Genomic DNA, 24,328 nt, shown 5'->3' on the forward strand with positions numbered 1-24,328 from the left:
GCCAGGCTTCAACAGTACCTGAATCATGAACTTCCAGATATTCAGGCTGGATGTAGAAAAGGCAGAAGAACCAGGGATCAAATTGCCAACATCCGTCGGATCATAGAAGAAGTAAGAGAATTCCAGAAAAACATCTACTTGATTGATTACGCCAAAGCCTTTGACTGTGTAGATCACAACAAACTGGAAATTCTTCAAGAGATGGGAATACCAGACCACTTTACCTGCCTCCTGAGAAATCTATATGTAGGTCAAGAAGCAACAGTTAAAACTGGACATGGAACAACAGACTGGTTCCAAATTGGGAAAGCAGTATGTCAAGGCTGTATATTGTCACCCTGCTTATTTAACTTACATGCAGAGTACATCATGAGAAACGCTGGGCTGGATGAAGCACAAGCTGGAATCAAGATTGCTAGAAGTAACCTCAGATACACAGATGACACCACCCTATAGCAGAAAGTGAAGAAGAACTTAAGAGCCTCTTGATGACAGTGAAAGAGGAGAGTGATAAAGCTGGCTTAAAACTCGACGTTCAAAAAAGGAAGACCATGGCATCCAGTCCCATGACTTCATGGCAAATAGATGGGGAAACAATGGAAACAGTGACAGACTTTATTTTCTTGGGTTCCAAAATCACTGCGAATGGTGATTGCAGCCATGAGATTAAAAGACACTTGCTCCTTGGAAGAAATGCTATGACGAACCTAGACAGCATATTAAGAAGCAGAGACATTACTTTGCTGACAAAGGCCCATCTAGTCAAAGCTATGGTTTTTCCGGTAGTCATGTATGCATCTGAGAGTTGGACAGCCATACTGATGGAGCTGAAGAATTGATGCTTTTGAATTGTGGTGTTGGAGAAGACTCTTGAGAGTCTCTTGGACCGCAAGGAGATCAAACCATCAATCCTAAAGGAAATCAGTCCTGAATATTCATTGGAAGGACTGATACTGAAGCTGAAACTCCAATACTCTGGCCACCTGATGCAGAAAAACTGACTCCTTGGAAAAGACCCTGATGCTGGGAAAGACTGAAGGCAGGAGGAGAAGGGGATGACAGAGGATGAGGTGGTTGGATGGCATCACCGACTTGATGGACATGAGTTTGAGCAAGCTCTGGGAGTGGGTGATAGACAGGGAAGCCTGGTGTGCTGCAGTCCAAAGAGTCGGGACTTTTGGGGTCGCAAAGAGTTGGACACAGCTGAGCAACAGAACTGATGAGTCCATATACATAATAAAGAAGAAAAATATGGATTGCATGAGATTTCCCTCAAAGTCTTTACTTCTTTGGGTCATATGTATATGTATAGTTTCTAAAATTCCATTTGCATTTTTTAAAGTGAACTCTCTACATTGTATTTGGATGTTTTTCTCCTGGGGTACCAGGTTATGGATTTTGATCTTGACACCTCTGATGCTTGTTCGGTATTTCCCTCCAACTCCAACCCACTGGCTGAAATGTAGAGTAGGAAATGGGAAGTGAGAAGGCACACTTATATGTTAGTGCCTCAGCTATGTATCCAACACTATGCCGTTCATCCTGGGGTAAAGGAAAACAATAGATAGCTTTGCTTATGTGGTATTTTATTCACAAGACAAGTCATCTTTGGGTTGTGGATTCCTTCCTTCATCTGGTGTAGTTGCTTATTTATTGGCAAAAACAACTTTTTATTCAGACTGTTTTCAAGCTGATAGGCAGAAACACCTTCAGTTCAGTTCAGTCACTCAGTCTTGTCCAACTCTTTGCAACCCCATAGACTGGAGCATGCCAGGCCTCCCTGTCCATCACCAACTCACGGAGTTTACTCAAACTCATGTCCATTGAGTCGGTGACCCCATCCAACCATCTCATCCTCTGTTGTCCCCTTCTCCTCCTGCCTTCAACCTTTCCCAGCATCAGGGTCTTTTCCAATGAGTCAGCTCTTCACATCAGGTGGCCAAAGTATTGGAGTTTCAGCTTCAACATCAGTCCTTCCAATGAACACTCAGGACTGATCTCCTGTTGGATCTCCTTGCAGTCCAAGTGACTCAAGAGTCTTCTCCAACACCACGGTTCAAAAGCATCAATTCTTTGGTGCTCAGCTTTCTTTATAGTCCAACTCTCACATCCATACATGATTACTGGAAAAACCATAGCCTTGACTAGACGGACCTTTGTTGGCAAAGTCACACCTTAGTTGTAGACATAAATGGCCCACAGAGAATTGTACACTTTTATCTTAAACCTGTTCAAGCCAGGAGCTTAAAATGAGCATTTTAGATGTACAGGAAAGAACCCTTCCTTGTCCCAGCCCAGAGCTCTCAGTTCAGACCAGGGCTTTCCTCGCCCCGCCCCTCCCTGGAAGAACCCGCTCCAACTCTGCTGGAATGTGCAGTTTCTTTAGGGACATGAAGCAAAGTGCTCAGAGTTAGGGTCACACTCTCTTCTAGTGTAAATCTGTGCTGCACCGTCCGTCCACCTTCCTCCCTCCACCATCCCAGCGTGGGAATCCCTGCGGACCTAAAATCTCAGCATCTGGCTCCTTGCCCCAAGTAAATTCAGACACCCCTGTTACAGGTTGGATAGCTTTTCCTTTGAGTTTGAAATTGCTCAGAAACTTCGAAGTTCTCTTGGAATTTTCTGACTTCATTCCGTGTGAACACTGCCTTTCTCATTTTCCTGCTTTAAATTCTTTACTACTTCCCCCTCCCCCTGTAAAGTTCTCTTGCAAGGGGTGGATTTGAGGCAGTAGGTAGATGGGCACCCTCTACTCCAGGGTGAGCAGTTGAAAATTCACTTCCCGTGCACCAGTACTCCAAGATGAGAATAGCAAGACAATCGAGAGAGGAGGCTGGGACCTGCCCAGATAGAAGGTAAACGAGCACATATTTCTCATTCTCGATGTCAAGGAGACTTCCTGACTAGAAAGTTCCTCGGAGGTTAAAAGGGGAGTGATGCCAAGCTACCCATAGGCCTCTTTGCTGGAATCCATCTTGGCTGAGAGATGCCTGCGAACATGAGGGAAGACCCTGAGACACATCAAATAAGGACTCTGAACCAGGCAAATCAAAATGATTGGCCAAAGTAAAACTGGAAGAAATGCCCCATAAAAGTGATTTAAACTACCACAAGGGTGTGACTCTCTCTGAGCCCACTGTGTCTATCCACGTGGACTGTACTCTTTCCTCCTAATAAACGCTACTTGTTTCACTGCTTTCCCTCTTTGTGGGAATTCTTTTCTGCAAAGCCAAAGAGCCAGGGCCTTGTCACCAGCCACTGGTCTAGTGGCCAGGATTCAGCTCTGTCATTCTGTGACCTCAGGAGGTGAAACCCTGCTCCAAACCTCTGCAGGCTGAGGCCACCTGAGATCAGATTCACCCCTCAGCCTCGCTATCTTGGCCCCTGGAGGGCAGTGCCAGCAGCCCGGCTCCCAGGGAGGCGGCATCCTCTCCCCGGTCCTGGGATTCTAAAGAGCCCACCCCTCACCCATGACCCCCACTCCCTGCCCCTGTGTCCTCCCGTCGTCCTGTGGCGGGTCCTTCTGCTCCACAGGCTCCCCTTGGTAGTCAGCCCTTCCCCTCACCCCTTGTAGAGCGGTGTAGTTTCTTATGACCGAGGTGATCTAATCGTACAGGATTTTTCCTTGTTGAACCATTCCGGAGCTGTGAGTTTTCTGGTATCTCAGGTAAAAGATCAAACCTCTTTTATGCCTGACGCTGGTGAGTTTCCTCCCCCAGGTAGATTCTGTAATGTAAAAGTAAGCTGGTGCCATACATCCAGGATTTACAGGGTTTCTTTCCTGTGCAGCCAAAAGTTATGCTGAGGTTGGAAGCTGTCTCACACACACACACACTGCACTCTAGGGTCTGTCTCTCCTTTGGTTGGTTCCTCTGGTGCTCGTCCTGGCGTGAGCTTTACCTGAAGCTTTTCCCACATCCTCCACAAGACCTGGGGTTTCTCCTCAGTGTCGTCACCTGGTGGTGATGAGGGTACTGAGCTCTGTATGAAGCTTTTGCCACCGTCACTACATTTCGTGCTTTTTTTTTTTAGTGTGGATTCTCTGGTGCACCTTCTGGGTGGTGCATGAAAGGTTTTCTGATAGTCGAGGCAGTGATGTGGCCTCTCCCTCGTGTGGGGCATGGCGAGGCATGACCAGGACTGAAGCTATTCTTGCACTCACTGCCCACTTGGAGTGTGTCCTGGCTGTGGACTCCAGGTCTGCTCTGGCTAGAGCTTTCCTCACATCCCTTACACTGGTAGGGCTTCTCTTTGGCTTGTGTCTTCTGATGGCACAGCAGCTCTGCCAGAACTCTTCCCGTTCTCCCCTGTGCCGTTTATGAAGACAACAGAAATATTGTTTCTGGGTTATTTCCCCAGGTCTCTCTCTAAGCGTTTCCTCATTGCCTGAATTTTCACAGCCTTGCCCATTATCACTGGCATGCTGTTTGTTTTTTCCTAATAATGTCCTGGAAGTTTCACTTTCCCCCCACCATTTTCTGTCTTGAAGCCTTTTCATTCTTTCTTTTTTCTTTCATCTTAGAATCTAAAGGAAAAAGTAAGAAGTAAAGGTGTTAGTCTTGAAATGGTATTTGCCATTGGACGGGGGGGATGGTTGGAATAATTACATTAGGCTAGGCTGAAGCACGTCTGAATACAGGACTTTACAGAGGTCAAAGGCAAAGACAGCAGGGGGGATGCTTGAGCAACTCTGTCTAAACAACCTGTAAGGAAAGTCTTTTCATAGGCCATGCTCATATGGCCGGTTCTGAATGTTCACTTTATAGTCTGTCTTGCATTCAGCTCCTCTATTAAGCCTTATTCAGTTACTTCTGCCTCCCTCTGCTCTACAATCCCTCATTTAGTTGAAATTACTCATTTATAATCCTTCCTTCTCTTTCTTCCTTTCCTACTTCTTTCACAGACATGTGAGTAGCACTTCCCATATGTGAGGCACTCTTGTAGGTGCATTTCATAGATATATGTGAAATATATATGAAGGTCCGTTAGACATTCTGCCATCACTCACCTGTAACTCCATCTCTCATGTCGAAAATCCTCAATTTCAGGACCTCCAAGCCAGGGCCAGGCGCCTCACCACCACTTCCGCGTGAGTCCAGGTTGGGTGCATGTGAGGCGGGTCTGGCCGCGCTGCGGGCAGCCGTTAGCAGCGATTCCTTCCTGGAGGGCCAGGGGCGGGGGCAGCGGGCAGTGGGTGGGACGAGGGCTGGGCACGTGTGTTTACTGGACGCCCCGCCTCCATTTGCATTTACCAGACTTGACTGGGATCACCTCTGTCAGGTCCCTGGGGGTGGGCGTCCATTTTGACAATGGACTTAATTATGCCCTTTATAGTTTTTTTTTCCTAGTGAAAGATTTAATCAAAAGTAGTACATTGCATTTAATTGTCATGTCTCTTTAATCTCCTTTAGCCATTTACAAAGATCATCTCAAAATGCATCATAGACCTAAAAGTAAAATCTAAAACTTCTATAAAACAGCTGGAAGAAAACAGAAATTTGTGACTGTGGATTAGGCAAAGATTTCTTAGGCAGAATACACAAAGAATGAACCATATAAGAAAAAAACTTGATAACTGAAGTTGATCAAAATTTTACAATTTTGCTCTTTAAACACTGTTAAGAAAATGAAAAGAAAGGCACAGACTAGGAGAAAACATTTGTAAAACACGGGTGTGATAATTTGTATACAGAATATATAAAAATAATTCTTATTCATGAATAAGACATTTGAATTTTTAAAATGTGCAACAGATTTGAACTTCACCAAAGGAAGATATGGACAGCCATAAACATGTGAAAAGATGCTCAAATATTATCCACTAGGGAAATGGAAATTAATGCCCTAATGAGATACTATTAAACTTAATACAATGGCTAAAATAAAAACCTGACAATACAAAATGCTGACTCAGATATGGAAGAACTATAAATTTCACACATTGCTGGAGGAAATGCATAAAATTAAATGTATATTTACCATATGAGCCAATAATCCCACTGCCAGCTGTTACCAAAGAAATATATGTCCACACAAATTCCTGTATACAAATATTTATAGCAGCTTTGTTCATAATGGTAAAAAAAATTGAAAAAACTAAATGTCAATCAACTGAAGAATTGATAAGCTAATTGATACACATCCAAACAATGGAACATTACTCACTATTAAACTCCTGATACATACGATAATACGGATAGATTGCAAAAGCATTATGCTAAGAGAAAAAAGCCAAATACATGACATTCTGGAAAAGACAAAACCATCAGTAGTACAAGAGAAGGACTGACAACAAAGCCATGAAAGATCTTTTGGGGATGAAGGATATGTTTTATATCTTGATTGTAGGGGTGGTTCCATAATTGTATACCTCTGTCAAGACTCAACAAACCATACACCAAAAGGGGTGAATTTTACTAGAAGTAAATCATATCTCAATAAAGCTGAATTTTTTAAAACAGAAAATAATAGCAAAAACGAACAGAAACTGTGACTTCCCTGGTCATTCAGTGGTTAAGAATCCGCCTTGTAATGCAGGAGACCTGCGTTTGATCCCTGGTTAGGGAACTACAATCTCACAATCTCTGTGGCACTGCCAAAAAAACCACCCCAATGCAGCCAATAAACAAAAAACAGACAAGGAAGAGCACATAGGCACACAGATGGTGAGAAACTGAACCCGAAAGGGGCTTTGCCTACAAGCAGCAAGGCAGCAGCGGCAGACAAGGTGACAGATTTGAGTATAAAACTAAGAGTGTTAAGAGCACTATTTTTAAAAATTGATGGTAATTCATAGAAATATGTTTTACATCATTATCCTGCATACACATATATTCATGTAACAAACAAATGTCAAAGAGCAATACTTACTATATAGGAAAATGAAACCTAGTAAATCCCAATCATAATCTTATTAATACTTAAATACAGTACACAAAGAATACCTATGAAAGTACAAAAACCTGAGTTCATAAAGATTGTATTTAATGCGATGGGTGTGCTTGCGTGTTCATCAGTTCGTTCCAGTCAGGCACACACGAAGATAAGGCCACATGCATGTCAGGTGCGCTATTAAGCCTATTTCTTTTTTTTGTTTTTAATAGTGTCAAGATCGAAAATCCTAGTTCACACAAATAGGTAGATGTGAATGGTAATAATAGCAATATACTCTTTCGACTTAGCAGTGGAAATTCCTCTTTAATCTTAATCCAGAATGCTGATAAACTTAATGTTTTATAATAATTCCTCAGCGTGAATGATGAACTGAGATGCAATAATTCATTCTCTTCTTCAGGCACCAAGTTTAACTCAATGATCGATTCTGGGGTTTGAAAAGCAAATGGATCTTTTATCCAGATATTTTCCTTTAATGATGCAAATTTCTCTTCTGGGAAGTAATGATGAAAGGTTTGAGACAAAGAATTGAGATGTATTAATATCTCTGATTTTATTTCCTTTAAACATTCTTCATTAATAATGTTCTCTTCAATGTGTTGCAACAATGTAGGGAACATATAGTAGCTAGGATGATTACTTTTAAGTCTACTTTGCCACAACAATAACATCTTTTGGAATCCTCGAATGTGTTCAAAATACTGAAATATCATTGCTTTTCCCTTGTAGTTTCAAACTTAATTCATTTAAAATGCCAAAAATATCACTTAAATATGCCAGTTTTGTTACCCAAACATCATCTTCAAAAATATTTGCCAAATGAGATTGCTTTTCAATGAGAAAAATGTAAATCTCATGCCTGAGTTCATATACTCTGCTCAATACTTTTCCTTGAGACAACCAACGAACTTCTGTATGAAACAATAAGTGGGTATGGTTCTCTCCGATCTCTGAACAAAATATTTCAAGAAGTCGGCTATTCAACGAGCTTCCTTTACTAAAATTAACAATTTTCACTGCATTTTTCAATACGTCCATTAGGCTTGGTGGAATTTCTTTGGATACCAAAGCTTCTCGGTGAATAAAACAATGATTCCAAAGAGCGTTGTTGTGGGTGCCTTCTAACAATTTTTCAAGAAGTCTGCTATGTTTCCCGGTCATATTTGCTGCTCCATCACTTGAGATTCCTTTACAGTTTCTCCAGTTTAATTTATATTGACCAACAACGCACTTTTCTAATTCAGTGAATACATCTAATCTGGTTACCTGTGAATTTAAACAACACAACAGATCTTCTATAAAATCATCTTGCCACACATATCTGACATACACCAAGAGTGTGGGACCACTTGCAGTATCAGTGCTCTCATCCAGTTGGATTGCAAAATCGATACCAGACTGTAGCCGTGTCATAAGCATTGCTTCTAAATGTTTTGCAATAGTACCGATTCGACGAGATATTGTATTGTCACTAAGAGGTATAGTTCTTAATTTGTCAGCTGATTTATCGTCAAAGATGGTACGTACCATATCCATACATGCTGGGAGAATAATTTTTTCAGCGGCTGTGTGAGCCATTTTCTCTTTTGCCACTCGATACGCCACTAAATATGATGATAACAAGGCTCTCTCATTCATAGTTGTGGAACGACTAAGAAATTGGGGTGATAACTCTATGTTACTTCCTTCTGTTGGAAAATGGTCTTCTTCATCATCTTCCCCTTCCTCCTCCACTTTTACTATCACTGTGCCTTCCATCTTTCGGGTAGCCTGAGGAGACAAATCTGCAGCATTCCTGGATTCAGCAGTCATTGTTCAGGTTCAAAGAACTGGCTCACTTAATCCAATCAGGGTCTGTCTGCAGGACTTTCCTTTTTGTCCTACATGTTTTATGAGCTCCGTTTTTGCTATCCTGCAGGGTTGAAAAATTTAATAACAGTATTAAAAGGTAATTTTGTATTGCTATCGGGCTAACACCTCATCTGTGAAGACAATTCATGAAATCCAATGGTGTGACATGTCAACGCTGAGTAACTGTTATTCATGTTAGCTGTGTACCAGGCGGTTTCGGTATCTTGCATACACAGCTCATTTAATTCTCATGGAAACCTAATGAAGCACACAATTATTATTCCCATTTTAAAAGCTGAGAAAGATGAAATAATGTGTCTAACAACATAATGTAGTGGATCCAGTACTCAAACCCAAGTCTGAAGCTCAGGGTCCTAAATATGCTGCTACACTGCCATCTAGTCAGTCTTATAAAGTGATCGCCAAAGTTTGGTGTACAAGACCACCACTGGAGCACAGAGGGAAAAAATTAAAATGTTTATTGATTTTTAAAGAAGTATTGAAACCCATTAAGCTTTCCTGATAGTCATCTTATAGCATTGATATTTTCTGTCATCATTTGTGTTGCTGCTCTTCATCTTCCAACGATTGTATTTTCTGTGTTCACTTTCTTTCAGTTTTAGTGATCTATCACCTGAAAAATCTTATTTCAGGTATTTTAAGATCAAGGAAAAGAAATCTTGGTTTTTGAGATAGGATCAAAGATTTAAAAGTGGGGTATGTGGAATAACACATTCCTAGAGGCCTTCCCTCCCAGTGAATCAAAATGAAGACTACAAGCAAGGGAAACTCAAAAGATACAGGGCTGAGATCAGGACCTGGTCAGGCCTTCCTGGAGTGTTTTCCTGCTCATATTCTAGGCAAGAAGCAGTAGAAAGACTGGGCTTTATTTTGCATTTCTTGAAGTTGCCCTTAACATAGTTACTTGCAACCAGGAGATATTTTAAAAAACATTTGTTTAAATGAATATGTCAACATTTTTTGCCCATTTGTAGAATGTTCAACAAATTCATTATAAGCATGGCGTTTCAATACTTGGAAGGGCTTGTCATTTAGAAATTAAGAGATTCCATTATATTGTCAGGTTATTTATGAAATATCTGAGTAAGAATAGGAGGTATGTTACAGCAGCACAGGTTTAAAATAGAAAAATAAATTATGTGTCCATGATAAGTTATTTATATGTCTCCCACCACGGTGTGTAACCAACCTATTTCTCCAGGAAATATTAAGGTTTCATTGGTTTGCTTACAATTCTCCATAACTTATTTATTAATTGCAAACGATCTGTTTAGCACAGGCCTGTATAAGTGTTTTCTTTGGTCCTCTGCCACTTAACAGTGTCTCTCATTAGTAACAGTACCTTTGTGCGTACTGGCGGTGCTTCAGGAAATGGAGATGGGGCATTAGGTTTGGCCAAGCTGAATTTTTCAGTTAATTTCCCTTTATCAATGAATGTCTTAGTTGAGTGGGCCCTTGGAGACAGTTTATTTTACTTAAGATCCATTCCAGACTTCGTGTTTGTCTAAGAGCATCCTGCAAATCGGTGGCAGAGAGAGGCTGGTGACCAGTCTTCACGTGACGCAATGCATTTTCCACTGCACCACCACAAACTCCCTTTACTACTCAGCCCTCCAAGTCAAGCACATTTTCCTCCCATAATAGAAAAATGCACCTGGTGTTCTATCAGAAATCACTCATTTAAAAAACCCTTCAGAAACTGAAAGGAAGAGGGTGAAGTGTATGTAATCTTTTCCTGTTGCACTCGAATCACTTTATTCACTAGGCGTCAAACATTCTTTAATCACCGCCATTCACGGTGGTGGATTTGAGGGTGAGCGGATGATCTGTAAACACAAGGCTTAACAAACTTGTCCGCCAAACAACAAAACAAAACGTGGATCTTGGTAGCCTCTGGGGTCTTCCTCATTTTACACCTCGAGATCACCAGGAAGAAAAGCCCTCACCACAAGGAAAGGAAATGGGGTAAGCCCGGGAGCACAGAAATTAGACTAGAGTCATTGGTCTCCGACCCCTTGGGGCTGAAAACCAAGGACGAGGATGGGGCACGCAGGCTGCCGCCTCTCGGACCCAGAGGTATCTCAACCCAACCCAGAAATCAAGGATCCGCGGCTGTCCCTGCAGGGAGACGGCGCTTCCTACGGCGGAGGCTGGGGCCAAGGACAGGGACACGACCCTCCACCCCGTTCGGAAACGGGCGTGGTGAGCGGGATCGCGGAACACGGTTTTACACGTCCACCTGCGTCCCCGCCCCTCCGCCCCGGCCGGACCCGCGTCTCACCGTGAACCCCGGAGAAGCCTTGGGTGCTGGGATAGAAAAGGGAGGTGAGTCTGGGGATCAAAGGGCACTGGACCTGTTCCCAGCCCCTCCGTTCGCCAGAACCCAGAGTGTCACAAAATCCGGAAGTGCGTCAACACCCGCCTTCCGGGTCTGCGCTGAGCTTTGTGGGGTGCGGGAGTGGTCCTCGCTAGGAATGCTGGAGGTCTTTGGTCCTTGTTCCCCAAGTCATGGCTCGGGCTTCGGGGATGTCTTTTCTTAACTCAGCTTTTCCCGGCGGGGAAAACGGGGGGTTAAGTTTCCCTCAGTACTTCCTGTTCAGGAACTTACACAATTCTACTTTTTCTTATGGATGGCAGGTATCGTAATAATTCTAGGTGTTATCAAATAATAATAGTGATTGTGTGTCTGTGTCTATGGCAGAGGAACTGAGGCAAAACTGTAGACAGAAGGTCAAAGTGAAATTAAGGATGAGTGGTTTCACAAAACCCAAGTGGTTGCTTCTCTGGGTACCCTGCTTGTGTATTGCTGCTTGAACGGTCATGTGGCGAAAGGTTGCCTGCCAGAGCAGTAAAGAAAAGAAGATGTGGCCAGCAAACCGGCAGCCATGGCAGCCACCCCCAACTGTGCACCCTGAAAGGATTTGGGACGGACAAAAAGTGAAGGTGGCTTTGGAAAGTTAAGGTGCATATCAAAGTAATGATTTCAAAGAGCCCAGACTCCTGCATCTTCTCACATATAGAAAGGCACGAAAATCATTAATGTGAGATGTTTGGTTTTCTTTAATTATCAATAGTCTTTTGATGTTCTGGCTACCTGGTTTTTGTTGCAAAGTCCTAAAAATCTGGCTTCTTCCTAACATCTTTAGAGCAGTCCCTCAGAGTCACCTGAGAGGCTGTTTTCCCAGCTTTACCTTACCAGTTTTGTCCATCAAATGAAACATAAATCTCAACATTTAAGTTGTGCATTTTTTTCAGTCAATGGTATTTTCAAATATTTGTTCATTGAGGAGCAATTATTCTTTCCAATACTAAATAGTTATAAGATTCTGAGCATGGCTAATGTATCCAGGGAGTTTTCTGAGTGATAATAGTGGAATTACAATTTGAGGCATTTTGGCTGTCAAATGCAATCACAGTAATTACACCCTTTACTATTCACCTAAAAAAACTTTTTTATTTGGCTGCTCCAAATCTTGGTTGCAGCTCTTGGGATCTTTAGTTGTGCCATTTGAACTCTTGGCTGTGGTATGTGAGATCTAGTTCCCTGACCAGAAATCGAACCCAGGCTCCCCGCATTGGGAGCGAGGAGTCTTAACCACTGGACCACTAGGGAAGTCCCTAAGAGCTTGTATTCTGTAACATGCATCCCATTATGAACCCTGTAACTGATAGGCCTGTGTAGAACACTGATTACCTCACTTTCCCCCACACCTAAGATCCCTGCTTCTTTATCCCATAAAAAACTCACGCTCCTCACCTACAGGGAGGTGGATCTGAGATTTGTTCTCCTATGCCCTCACTCGGCTGTCTTGTGAATAAACTCTCTGCTGCAAGCCTCACTTTCACAGTGTTTAACTTGTTGCCCATTGGGCAAACGACCTAGTTCTTACCAAGTTGTTAATGACAAGCAGGAAGTAATGTGTCATCTATTGTCTCAGCGATCTCAATAGAAACAAGACATCAACAGGGGGTATAGTTCTGTTCAACACACAAAAAGTTTCCAACTGGAGCTGTCCAACAAGCAATTGACTAAGCAGTGCTTTATTTTTTTTTAAAACAGTGAATTTCCTATCTGTGATGCTGACTCCATTGTGACAAATACTGTAGGCTAGAAAGACTATGTCATAGAAAGAAGTTGTTTTAGATCCCTGAGATACTCAAGGAGGAAAGAAAGGGAAGGCATATAAGAGTTTCCCAGAGGCTCATGTAGTTTGAAAAAGTACGGAGACTGTCACACTTGATTTTTCTTATTTTTAATCAGAAATGTCAAACATCATTAAAGGGTAATACCTGATTTGTGAGCCTAAACAAAGGAAAAGTATCTAAAGCCCCTTTCAAATCACTGTTTATATTCTTTAGGAAACTTGCCAGTTCCTGGTGGACCTAGCTCAACCACAGGACATCACATTCCCTAAGGATCCAGGAGATCACAGTGCCCCAGGGGCTTTTGTGCCAGTCCTGGGACTGCCTGTTCACATGCTCCTGCTCTATCCATCCTTGCTTCTGCACAGCCCTTTCCATCAGGAACACAACACTTTTCCAGTCTCTCTCTCCTACTCCAGCTTGCTCAGTGTCCCTACCGTCCCCCAAGAACCGTGTTATGTTTCAATCCTAGGATTTTCTAAGGTCCTCATATCACCGAAGCGCCTTCAGCACTGGCTTTAATCAGCGTGGTTTGTACCCTTGAGCTAGTTCCCGACAGGCTGTTTCATGGAAGTCGGACGATTAGGTCGGCCATTCGTCCTCATTCCTCATACCCACCCACCCCCAAGCGCAAGGGCCACCACCCTGCAATGAGTCTTTAGGGTTGGCTGGAGCCAGGGATGGGCCAGCGAGGGCGCCTTCCCAAATCCGGGTCGGCTGAGGTCACTATCGGTGTACTGGCTAGAGTGGCCAGTCAGGGTCAGCAGGAGGGGGAGACCGGCAGCAGGACATGTAAAAGCCTCGGAAACGAGCCTCGGTTTCTTCTGGCCCTCATCCGGGGCCCTCATCCGGGGCCCTCATCCGGGGCCCTCATCCGGGGCCCTCATCCGGGGCCCTCATCCGGGGCCCTCATCCGGGGCCCTCATCCGGGGCCCTCATCCGGGGCCCTCATCCGGGGCCCTCATCCGGGGCCCGCCCTGCCCCCGCCGTCGGGCTCCGCCTCCGGAAGTGCCAGCGAGAAGCGCAGCCTCCGAGCAGTCTAGAGCGACCCCCCCCAAGCCCTGGGGTGGCCTCGAGAGCACGGGTGTCCGCGACGCGATAGCCGCCCGGCCCGCCCCTCCACCCTGGTGAGTCCCCGGAAGTCGTCCTGAGGTCGCTTTGGGTCGGCGCCTTGTTTAGCCTCCTGGGGAGGAGCAGGAGTCTCTTGGCTCCGGCTGACTGCGGTTCCCTTCCCCAGAACCGCGCAGGGCCGGGGTGCGACAACCCGTTTCTCTTCAGTCAGGGTTCGCCCCGACGCCCGGCTGACGGAGGGCCCCGCCATCAGGACCCAGTCACCGTGGCCTGCTGTGAGCTGGGTTTCCGGGGCCCGCTTCGCCCTTTCGGGACCGTGTCTTGACAGAGCGAGGAAGTGGGAGGAGGGTAGCGCCGGGCGAGGCCTTCTGAGGGCAGGGCGTGAGGGCCCTTTCTGAGGGTGTGGAAGGGGGACGGGGCCCTGCCGCGTCCTTGGGTGTGAAGGACAACCAGTCCGACTTGTTTGAGTCGTAGCCCTTCTCTGGTTACTGTCAGGGTCGTGGGAAGAGGCCTGCCCACCTAGTCTGAGTTATCGAAGGGTCTGGCCCCTCAAGTGGAATTTAGTCGTCAGTCAGGGCTTCCCCTGTGGCTCAGCTGGTAAAGAATCCGCCTGCAATGCAGGAGACCTGGATTCAATCCCTGGGTTGGGAAGATCCCCTGGAGAAGGGAAAGGCTATCCCCTCCAGTATTCTGGCCTGGAGAATCCCATGGGGTCGCATGGGGTCCCATGAGGTCGCAAATAGTCGGACACGACTGAGCGACTTTCACTCACTCATTCACTCAGGGCCACTCAGTAATTCAGAATGGGCTGACAGAGTGTTTACCAAGTGATTCCTCAGGGTCCTGCTTTAAAAAATAATGAGTAATAGGAATTAATGTATTTCTCTGGGTACAGACTTGATTCTTGAAAGAAGTTTGTAAATTTCAGGTATTTTGAATTTCCACAGAAATCTTTACACTATTAAATTGTCTTTATTTTAAAAAATTCCACAAGTTCAGAATTAGTGAAGTTCAAATAAACCTGCAAACTTGGACCGTATGACATGGTTCTTAAATATCTGAAAGTGAATGATGTCCATTTTTCTTTCTGCTCTATATTTAGGTGGTTAATTGTTATTAACTATTATCACTGTGTCTGCAGTGTGTAAGATACTTTGTTAAGTCATGAGGGTGTCAAATGATGGGCTATTTTAACTTGTTACAATAATTTCTCCTCATCTCCTCCGCAGTGATGGTCATTGTCCTCCAGAACAGGGATGGAGGAGATATCAGCCCAGGAAGCAGCAGAATCTCCAGTGGTCCAGTTTCAGTCCTTGGAGACCCAATCTGAGAGTCTGTCCCCAGAGCCTCAGTTCGTGCAGGACACCGACATGGAACAGGGACTCACTGGGGGTAAGGCAGAGAGAACACTTCCATCCAGAAGAATGGGAGTGTAGAGGGGCTCCTGGGCCTGGGATGAGAGAGGCCAGGGGCTTCAGTGAGAGGATGGCCCCTAGAGGGAAGTCTAGAAGGGAGGGACAGATGTGGCTCAATTGAGTCCTCATCAGGGCCCCTCTGTGGAGATCAGCCTGCCCTTCTTTAATAGGTAGAGTGGTCTTCACTCACTGTACTCAGGCTTTTTTCTTTCATATAATTTTCACTTCATCCCAGTTACCACATTCAGAATAAGTTAGAAGAAATGCTGCTTTTGCCGCCCCTCACAGTCCTTCCCTCGCTTTCACTTCCTCTTAGATTTAGGGCCTGTCCCTACCCCTGTTCCTTTAACTTAGTTTCTTCCCTCCTTGACCTTTTGTGCTTTACCAGCTGCCATTATGTTGCAACTGCAGTGTTTTTGACTGCTCTAATTTTGATCAAGAAAGCAACCATTTAATTCCTTGGTTGAGCCCCAGGCTTGGAACAATGTATACATGTCACATACAGACTGTAAAATAACATTTTTTTGTGTTATAGAGATAGGTTGATCTGTCTTGTACTCCCTTTGTTTTGTATGGAATTTGCCTGAGATTTACTTGTGGCCAACTGCAGTGCCTGAAGTAACCTGTGTGTTAGGAACACCAACTGAATGCCATGGTCTTTTGAGTGCTGTGGGGCATTGTGCGAGTGTAGAAAGGATTATGAGGAAACAGATGACCATTCCTTATTCTTGGGGGCTTTACACACTGGTTGCAGAGACGGTGTCATTCTCAAAAGTTTACAGAGCAGTGTCTGGGAGAGGCTCAGAAGTCTAAATAACCATGGCCTTGGATGAGTCACTGCAAACCTTTATGCTTGGCTTTGCCCATCTGCAAAACAGGTAACGGTGCTTACTTTTTTGACATGACATTCATGTCATGACATGGGGATATAGTGCAATATGAGATTTCATAATAAAATCCTGAATCATGGGTCTAAACATGTGGAAGGAGGGCATGCAGGTGTTGAGATGGTGCAGGACAAACTCAATATCTGATAAACATTCGTTGGTTTTAACCATAATGTCGATGTGAAGAAGGGTTCCACTGACTCTCTTTTGTGAGGGCACCCTGGGAAGGGCTGCTCTCACTCTTGGCTCCTTTCTCCTCCCTCAGCTTCACCTGTTCCCCAGGTGTCTTCTCTTCCCCACGAGGGAAGCCCAGGAGACCAGGCAGCTGCGCTCCTGACAGCCAGGTACCAGGTGAGCTGAGGAACCCTCTGCTTTTCCTCAGGGACTATTGCTGCTGATTTAGCGTGGCCCTTTTCCTCATCCCATCCATAAGCCTTGCCTGGAGATCTTTTTTTAATAGCAGATCCCAGGTTGGGTGCCTGTCCTCCTCAGAGACCCGGACTTCACAGAAACCACCTGTCCATCTGCCCAATACCACCAGTAAACACTGTTCTTTATCCTTGGTGCTATCATGGGTGCTTATTAGATGTTAAAGTGTTGTGGAACCTGTTCCCAAGATGCTCCTCTGCTCTCCCTCCTTTCCAACGTAAATGCACGCTGCAGACCCTCTGTGTCATCTTTGTTCTCTGGCCGTGATGCTGTGGTGGCCGCCTTCTCCAGGGCAGCCAGGCTATGTTATTTCAGGAATTTGTGACATTCGAGGATGTGGCTGTGCACCTTACTCGAGAGGAATGGGGATGCCTGGACCCTGTTCAGAGGGCTCTCTACAGAGAAGTGATGTTAGAGAATTATGGGAACCTGGTCTCACTGGGTAAGGATTGCCTTTCTTATTATTCAGTTTACCTATTAGGGTTTCTTTACTTCCTTGTTTTTGAGTAGGTGTGAGGTCTCTGACTGTGGCTCAAATTCCAGGTCTTAGAACCTCTTGAGTCCTCAGTCTTTAAGGTCACCTTCTCTGGGAGTGGGTTTCCTTTGGGGATGCCAAGAGGAGACATTCTACTCCTTATCCTCAGTTAATGTTCCTGCTTTTGTGGGGCATGTGTTCCCTGTTACTAAAGGGAAACTTGCTGGTGCTTTGCAAGTTCTCAATTTCCCTATCTTTCCCTTTTTTATGAGAGGGACTCTAGGGCCTCCCAGCCCACAACCAGACACTTTTCCTGGTAATTCAGTGCTCCTGTATCTGAGAGTTTCCCATTTTTCTTGGAAGAAGAAATGCTTTTTTTTTTTTAAGATAGGCTAAAAGCTTCGTTGAGTAATCCCTCACCTCTTAAGATCCCTAAATTCATCTGCAAGCAGGCAAAATTTCAGAGGCTTGATCTCAAGGCATGACTCACTGCGAGTACATTTCAGTGAGTCACCCAGACAGTAATCCTGCTGCGTAACTTCACCCGAGCAGTAGCAGTCTCAGACTTAAACCGAGTCTCTCCTTTGTCATTTGAATGGTGCAGTTGGCAGCTGAGATGAGGCAACTTGTAGTGCTCTAGAGAAGCATCAGGGGGAGCTGTCAGCACCCGCCTTGGTGTGAACATTGCTCCTTTTCCTCCTTTTTTGGCCTGACTCTGCTGCTCTTTTCTTTGTTATGTATGTACTTAATCACACTTTGGCTTTTCTTTCTCTTTTTTTTTCCTTTTTGCTTTGCCTGTGCTGGTAGCATCCAGGGTGTTGTTTTGTCTCCTTGATTAATTCTTGTCTGTGGGGAGGCAGCCTGCCCGCTGGGAAGGTTTGTAGTGTGTTTTCCATTCCTGGCTCTTTGATCTTTGTAGGCATACTTCTCCGCCTTCCCACCACCCGGATTCATAGTGTGAATTCCTGCCCGGCCCTGAGTCATACCCAGGCAAGTGCTTTCTCTGGAGAAACACTTGCCATCCTTTCAGCAGGAATCTCCAGGAGATGGCCCAGGTGTCGGCTTCCCATCGATAGTGCTCGTCCCCGCTCGGAAACTCCTTTTCCACGATTGTGAGATCTTACACTTGATTGATGGAGTAGATGTTTCCCAGGAGGCTACCACTGTGTAAAATTGCAGCTCCTCAAATGACCTTTGATAAATTTCCAAGGGCCAAGGATGCCCTCCGTTGCAACCAGAATTTTGAACCTTGAATTTTGAGTTCATTCAGAAGCCATGGTTGGTGGTCATCGACACAGAGTTCGACTCCAGCTCTTCAGTTATGACCTTTCCATGTTATTTTAGACTGTGGAACACATACTGTCTGCCCCTCCTTTTCCATATTGAACACAAACTGCCCCATCTGTTGCCTGAATCTCCTGAGACCCCTGGGCCTTCCTCATGTTTAACATTCTAATCTTTTCCTTTAAATCCCTGTGACCCCCTCCAGGGTCCTGTCTTCGTCTCCTTTATTCTTTATGGTGTTGTATAGATTGATGCATTTATATAATCTTCCTGGATCAAGTGTTCCTTAGCTCTTCCTTGATGGAGGGGAAATGGGAGGGCAAAAGAATTCAGTTTATTTCAGGCTATTAAATCCAATGTATATTTAACAACTTGTAAATTATAAAGTGATATGTAATTGTAAATTACTGTTAATTTTACCTAATAATTACATAATTTCCAACAGTTTACCTGTCTACTTTTTGAAGTAAAGCAACTTCTTAGTACTTCATTCAGCCTAATAACACAGCTTACCATTAGGCTGAATTTGATCCCATTTCCTCTGTCATCTCTGCACATGCACAGGACACGTCTGTACACTCACACATGCTGGGCACAATTACATACAAGAAACCCTACTACTCAACTTGCTCTTTGACCAAGTGCCCAGCCTCTCCTTAGTAACTATTTTTGACAGTCTTTGGGAAGTCATTTTCATATTTGGGGGTTCAGCAAACTCCACCTGTAGTTAACTTAATGTTTGGCATTGTAAAATAAGCATTTTATAACTCAGCCTCTGACTTAGCAGCTGTGGGTTCAAATTCATATCTTTTTCCCGTGACAGTACCTCTGAGCTGTATTTGTCACAGATACAGAGCTTTGGTCTTTTGGTTAAGTGCTTCCACTGCATAGTAATAAATATACAGAGTAGGAACAGAGTAAGAAAATAGTAGGCAAAAATTTTCATTACTTAATCTTAAAAAGAAGCATATACTATTGACAGTGAGTGAATTACTGGCTTGGGGGTCATGCCAAAAGGGAAATTATCTGTGATTTAGTGCTGGAGATTAAGATCAGGAAAAAGACCTGGATTGTATTTCACATGGGACAGTGTGGCAGATGCCCTCTTAGATGGCAGCATTAGAAACCTGCTTACCAAAACTGCTGGGTGATGAGTGAGTTGGTAAATCAGGGGTGTTTGGCACATAGCCCTTCCTTTTTGAAGTCAATGTCATGAGGAGAGAAATGATTTTGCGTAGAATGTTTCTCACTGCCACAGCTGTTTATTGATACTAGGTACTTTATGTATCTCACTTAATCCTAACTACAACTCTTTTAGCAGATATTATTCTGTTTTATACCTGAGGTGACTGAGGCTAAGAGAAGTTAAGTGATCTACTCAGGGTCAAAGCTAGGTTAGGGGCTCAGATCTGACTCTGAAGCCCATGCTTTTTCACTTAGGACAGTCAGTCCAACCACATGTGGTGTTTTGTATATTTTTATGGCTCAGTATTCTGATGATAATTTAAAATAGGCACAATAAATTGGACAGACAGGTGTGAGTTTATACAGTTTGGAAGCAGAAAGGGCATGCATTCAAGAAAAAGTAAAACTGTTAAAGGATACATTCTATCATAAATAGGAATCTACACAAGAATGTATTGCTAAGGAGAGATTTTGTGTTTGTTAAAGGATCAGGAACAAAGCATGAAGCTTTCAGATGGCTAAAATCTTAGCACAACACTGGTACAGGCAACAAACAATGAGGTGAATTTTAAATGTTATTTTTATTATTTATTTATTTATTTATTTATTTTTAAATGTTATTTTTAAAGATCAGGTGAAGTTAAAAATTAGGAACCTGTAAGGTTGCAGTTTAGAAAATCAAAATGTTTTAATAAAAAGTAATTTTAGATAGGAAAAACTTAAAGCAAATGCATATTTTGAAAGCATATATTTTTGACTTAAATCTAGGAAAAAAGCATTCAGGCCAGTGGTAAGAAAACCTGCTTTAGTGATCTCTGTGACTCTTAGTATAAGATTGGAAAGACTATTAACTATGAGGTCCATTTACCTGTGATTAAGCAGATTATTTAAATGGATTATAATGATTTTTTCCATCTATAAAACATGAAAAATAATGTCTGCTTTCTGAGTTGTGCCAAGGATTAAATTAGTTTATGTATGTAAGTATGGGGCTATGGTAGTTAAATTTTTTTTGGGGGGAAAGGACAGTAAGAGAGAATGAGCTATGGATCAGATTTCTTAATACAAATTTCAGGAGAGTGTTCAAATTATTTCTTTATAATGGAATTTTCTCAAATTGAATATTGCTCAGACTGTGCCCAGGGGTTTTTATTTTTATTATAAAGAGATTTTCATTCCTTTGACACTAAATGTTCTCTTACATTCCTTTTAATTGAGAGTCATGATTCTCAGTCTGTTGGATCCTGACTCTCCATGTATTGTTCTAATTACGAGTTCTCTGTTCTTTTTACTGTTGTCACCTTTTGCTCCATTGTCACTATATTGGTCGTCTGTTCTCTTTCTGTACATATTTAGAGGGAGGGATAGATATCATTCACAACCATTGTTTTTTTACTGGCAGATTATTTAAAGTCCAGTTTCTGAAATAAGAGTGTCTGAGCCCTAGCTTCACTAGTTACCATGACCTTGGGTGAGTTACTTAACCTCTCTGAATCTTAGTTTCCCGTTTGTAAAATTGGCACAGTAATAATTCCTATCTCGTGAAGGTGTGGTGAGTATTGAGTGAGTAAAAGTTTATAAAGTTCTTGGAATGACACTTTGCACCTACCAAAGCTTAGTGAATCTTAGCTTAATATTTTGATAATACAAGTGACTTTTAACTTTAAGCCTGTATGTTGAATCCTGTTCCCTTTTCTAAATTGCAGTCTTGTATGTCTCACTGCTAGGCATTCTCTCTTATACCTTCCTACGTATTACCTTAAACACGTGTCTAAAATCAAACCCCTAATCCCACATGAAGACGATCTTTTTTATTGTGTGTATGTGATTTAAGTGTAGATATAGAGTACAGAGGGGCTTCCCTGGTGGCTCTAACAGTAAAGACTCTGCCTGCAATGCAGGAGACCTGGATTTGATCCCTGGGTCAGGAAGATCCCCTGGAGAAGGAAATGACAACCTACTCCAGTATTCTTTCCTGTAGAATTCCATGGACAGAGGAGCCCTGGCGGGCTACAGTCCATGGGGTCGCAAAGAGTCAAACACAGCTAATCGACTAAAGCTTTCACTTTTCACTTCAAAGAGTAAGTAATGAAAATTAATTTTGATTATCAAATACTTAGAAATATCTTAATAAATATCTATTAAAAGTTGCAAATTGTGTTATCAGAATTTTGAGCAGGGTAGTTGCTGCTGCTTGCTCTTTTTTTTTTTAAACTTGAAAAAACTATTTGATTTGACATAGAGGATCTTAACTAAATTAATAAGTGTCCAGAAAGAGAATTGACTATTTATGCCGAAGAGAATTCAGAAACATAGTAAATGCCTTTCTTATATCTATTCTGGTCTCCTTGCTCATAGACTCTCACAAGGAATCTCATAGGACAGCTGTTGGTTTATCATAGTTTTCAGGCCCAGAGCCCTTTTTAAAACCTTGATTATCTATTGACGCTTAGGCACAAAATTAGCAGTCAATGAGTAGTTCTTAAGTAAATGAGTCAAAAGAAGTGCACAATACAATGTACGTGGTCCCTGCTATCAAAGTTTATAAATAGGAATGATAATACCAAGAAACAGTTTTTAAAAGTCTATAAAATTCCATTATATAGAGATGTGTCAGGATAGGTGGGGACTTCCCGGGTAGCTCAGCTGGTAAACAATCTGCCTGCAATGCAGGAGACCCCGGTTCGATTCCTGGGTCGGGAAGTTCCCCTGGAGAAGGGATAGGCTACCCACTCCTGTATTCTTGCCTGGAGAATCCCCATGGACAGAGGAGCCTGGCGGGCTACAGTCCATGGGGTCTCAAAGGGTCGGACACAACTGAGCGACTAAGCACAGCACAGGATAGGAACAAATAATATGTTCTGTAGACATTCAGTAAGTGAGGAGAAAGGCTTTTGGAGAGGAGGGGCTTGAGTGAGACCTTGCATGTGTGCTACTAGAAGCTTTGTGGCTGCTGCTGCTGCTGCTAAGTTGCTTCGGTCGTGTCCGACTCTGTGCGACCCCATAGACAGCAGCCCACCAGGCTCCCTTGTCCCTGGGATTCTCCAGGCAAGAATACTGGAGTGGGGTGCCATTTCCTTCTACAGTGCATGAAAGTGAAAAGTGAAAGTGAAGTCGCTCAGTTGTGTCCAGCTCTTAGCGACCTCATGGACTGCAGCCTACCAGGCTCCTCCATCCATGAGATTTTCCAGGCAAGAGTACTGGAGTGGGTTGCCATTGCCTTCTCCTCTGTGGGCTGAGTACACGTAAAAACTGCCCCTTTGATGCTATAATAGTTTTGCTCCCCTCAGAAGCAGACTGCCTCTTGCTTTTGCTTTAAAAGAGATTAGATCTTAGCAGTCCATTATGCAAGCCAGAAAAAGACCATTTTATGTGAAAATGTACTTTTATTGCACTTTCCTCACTACATAATATTATAGTAAGTTGTTTCTGTCTCTGCAATTAGAGTGTAAGGTCCTTGAGGGGATGGACTGTATCTGCTTGGGCTCTTATTTCCTACATATTTTGCATATAGGAGGCACCTCATAAACATTTGTTGAACAAGAGTATAAGCTCTTAAGGGGTAAGGATGTGTCATATTATCACTTGTTTCCTCATATGCTCTAAAATGAATTATTTCCTGAAATTGGTCCTTGCAGTATTTATTCAGTCTTCACTGATTTTGTTGTTACAGTTTAGCTCACCATACAACAGGTGCCTGAGAATTGACCTTGCTCTAGTCCAGCAGAGTCATATTTTGACAACCTCCATTTTGACCAGATCTAATACTTGTAGATGGGTTTGCTATAAAGATTGATCTATAAGCAACAGGTAAAGAATAAGAATGATAATTTCTGTGAAGACAGGTACACACTCATGCACAAATTCCCTAGTCTGAGTATGTTTAAATGAATATTTTTAACTGAGTATGTTTAAATGCTCCTTAGCTTGCCCCTTAGCATACCTCTTTGTAGAGCACAAACATGCATTCTATGTTGAAAGTCTTTGGCTTTCTCACTCTCCAGGCCTTCCTAATGTCTTCTAAGAATTTACTTTCTCTCTCCATTAACCACTAATTAAGAGAAAAATGTAGTATCTGGGGATAAATTGCCACATCCCATTTCCTTCTCTGTGAGCAGGATTTCCAATTTTCAAGCCTGATGGGATCTCCCAGCTGGAACAAGATCTACAAGTCTTTGATCTGGAAACTAAGAATAGAGAAGTCTTAAGAGATGACTGCTCAGGTGAGTAAGGCAGAATCAATCAGATGAACTAGTCGGGAAGTAGAGTCTAGTTGTTGAGCCAAGCTGTAGCTGCTTTGGAAGTCGGTGAAGAGCTCTGTCTGTATCCCTGAACAAAGAGCTCTTTGCTTTCCCCTTCTTTTTTGATCAGCTCTTTCCAGTTATTTTGTCCCTTATCCATAAGATGTAGTAGGTCCCTATTCAAGTTACTTATCTATAATTCTGTTGAACTAGTTCCCTGTTATCTCCGTTGAAACACCTTAATGGGTTATCTCCTTACTCTGCTGAACCTGCCCTCTGTTTCTATCACACCCTGAACCACTTGGATCCTGCCTCACTGCTCCTATTGATGCCCGTACATCTGCTGTTGAGATTTTGTGCCTGGATTCACACAGAGAAACCACATGAAACTTCTCTTACCCTGGTAGACTGTAGATTATTTAGTTTTCTCCT

General features: G+C 43.3%; 2 protein-coding genes and 1 long non-coding RNA gene across 22 annotated transcripts in view; 1 reads left to right on the forward strand and 2 right to left on the reverse strand.

Moving 5' to 3' along the window:
- ZNF655 (zinc finger protein 655) overlaps positions 1–24,328 on the forward strand; it is a 41,220-nt gene that overhangs the window by 13,215 nt on the left and 3,677 nt on the right. For 2 of the 20 annotated variants that reach the window (XM_081555840.1, XM_081555858.1), the window contains exons 1-5: positions 13,908–14,036; positions 15,210–15,372; positions 16,548–16,633; positions 17,003–17,153; positions 23,774–23,878. In XM_081555840.1, coding sequence (XP_081411966.1) covers positions 15,237–15,372; positions 16,548–16,633; positions 17,003–17,153; positions 23,774–23,878 — 478 coding nt within the window. In that variant the 5' untranslated portion in view covers positions 13,908–14,036; positions 15,210–15,236. Of the gene's footprint in view, positions 1–11,204; positions 11,404–13,907; positions 14,256–15,209; positions 15,373–16,547; positions 16,634–16,940; positions 17,154–18,105; positions 18,918–20,141; positions 20,217–21,057; positions 21,127–21,556; positions 21,737–23,773; positions 23,879–24,328 lie in introns of those variants that run through there. The other 18 variants (XM_081555839.1, XM_081555857.1, XM_081555842.1 and 15 more) reach the window with 16 other exon arrangements.
- The window catches only part of ZNF3 (zinc finger protein 3), a 490,877-nt gene that overhangs the window by 11,371 nt on the left and 455,178 nt on the right, over positions 1–24,328 (reverse strand). The window lies entirely within an intron of this gene.
- On the reverse strand, positions 1,570–11,161 carry LOC145531948 (uncharacterized). Its single transcript, XR_014072873.1, has 3 exons — positions 11,048–11,161; positions 5,009–8,806; positions 1,570–4,525 (listed from the first exon to the last, which is right to left on the reverse strand). It is a non-coding gene; the product is annotated as an uncharacterized LOC145531948 (long non-coding RNA).

This window comes from Giraffa tippelskirchi, chromosome 13 (assembly GCF_054371585.1).
Source record: "Giraffa tippelskirchi isolate mGirTip1 chromosome 13, T2T-mGirTip1v1.2.pri, whole genome shotgun sequence".
NCBI lineage: Eukaryota > Metazoa > Chordata > Mammalia > Artiodactyla > Giraffidae > Giraffa > Giraffa tippelskirchi.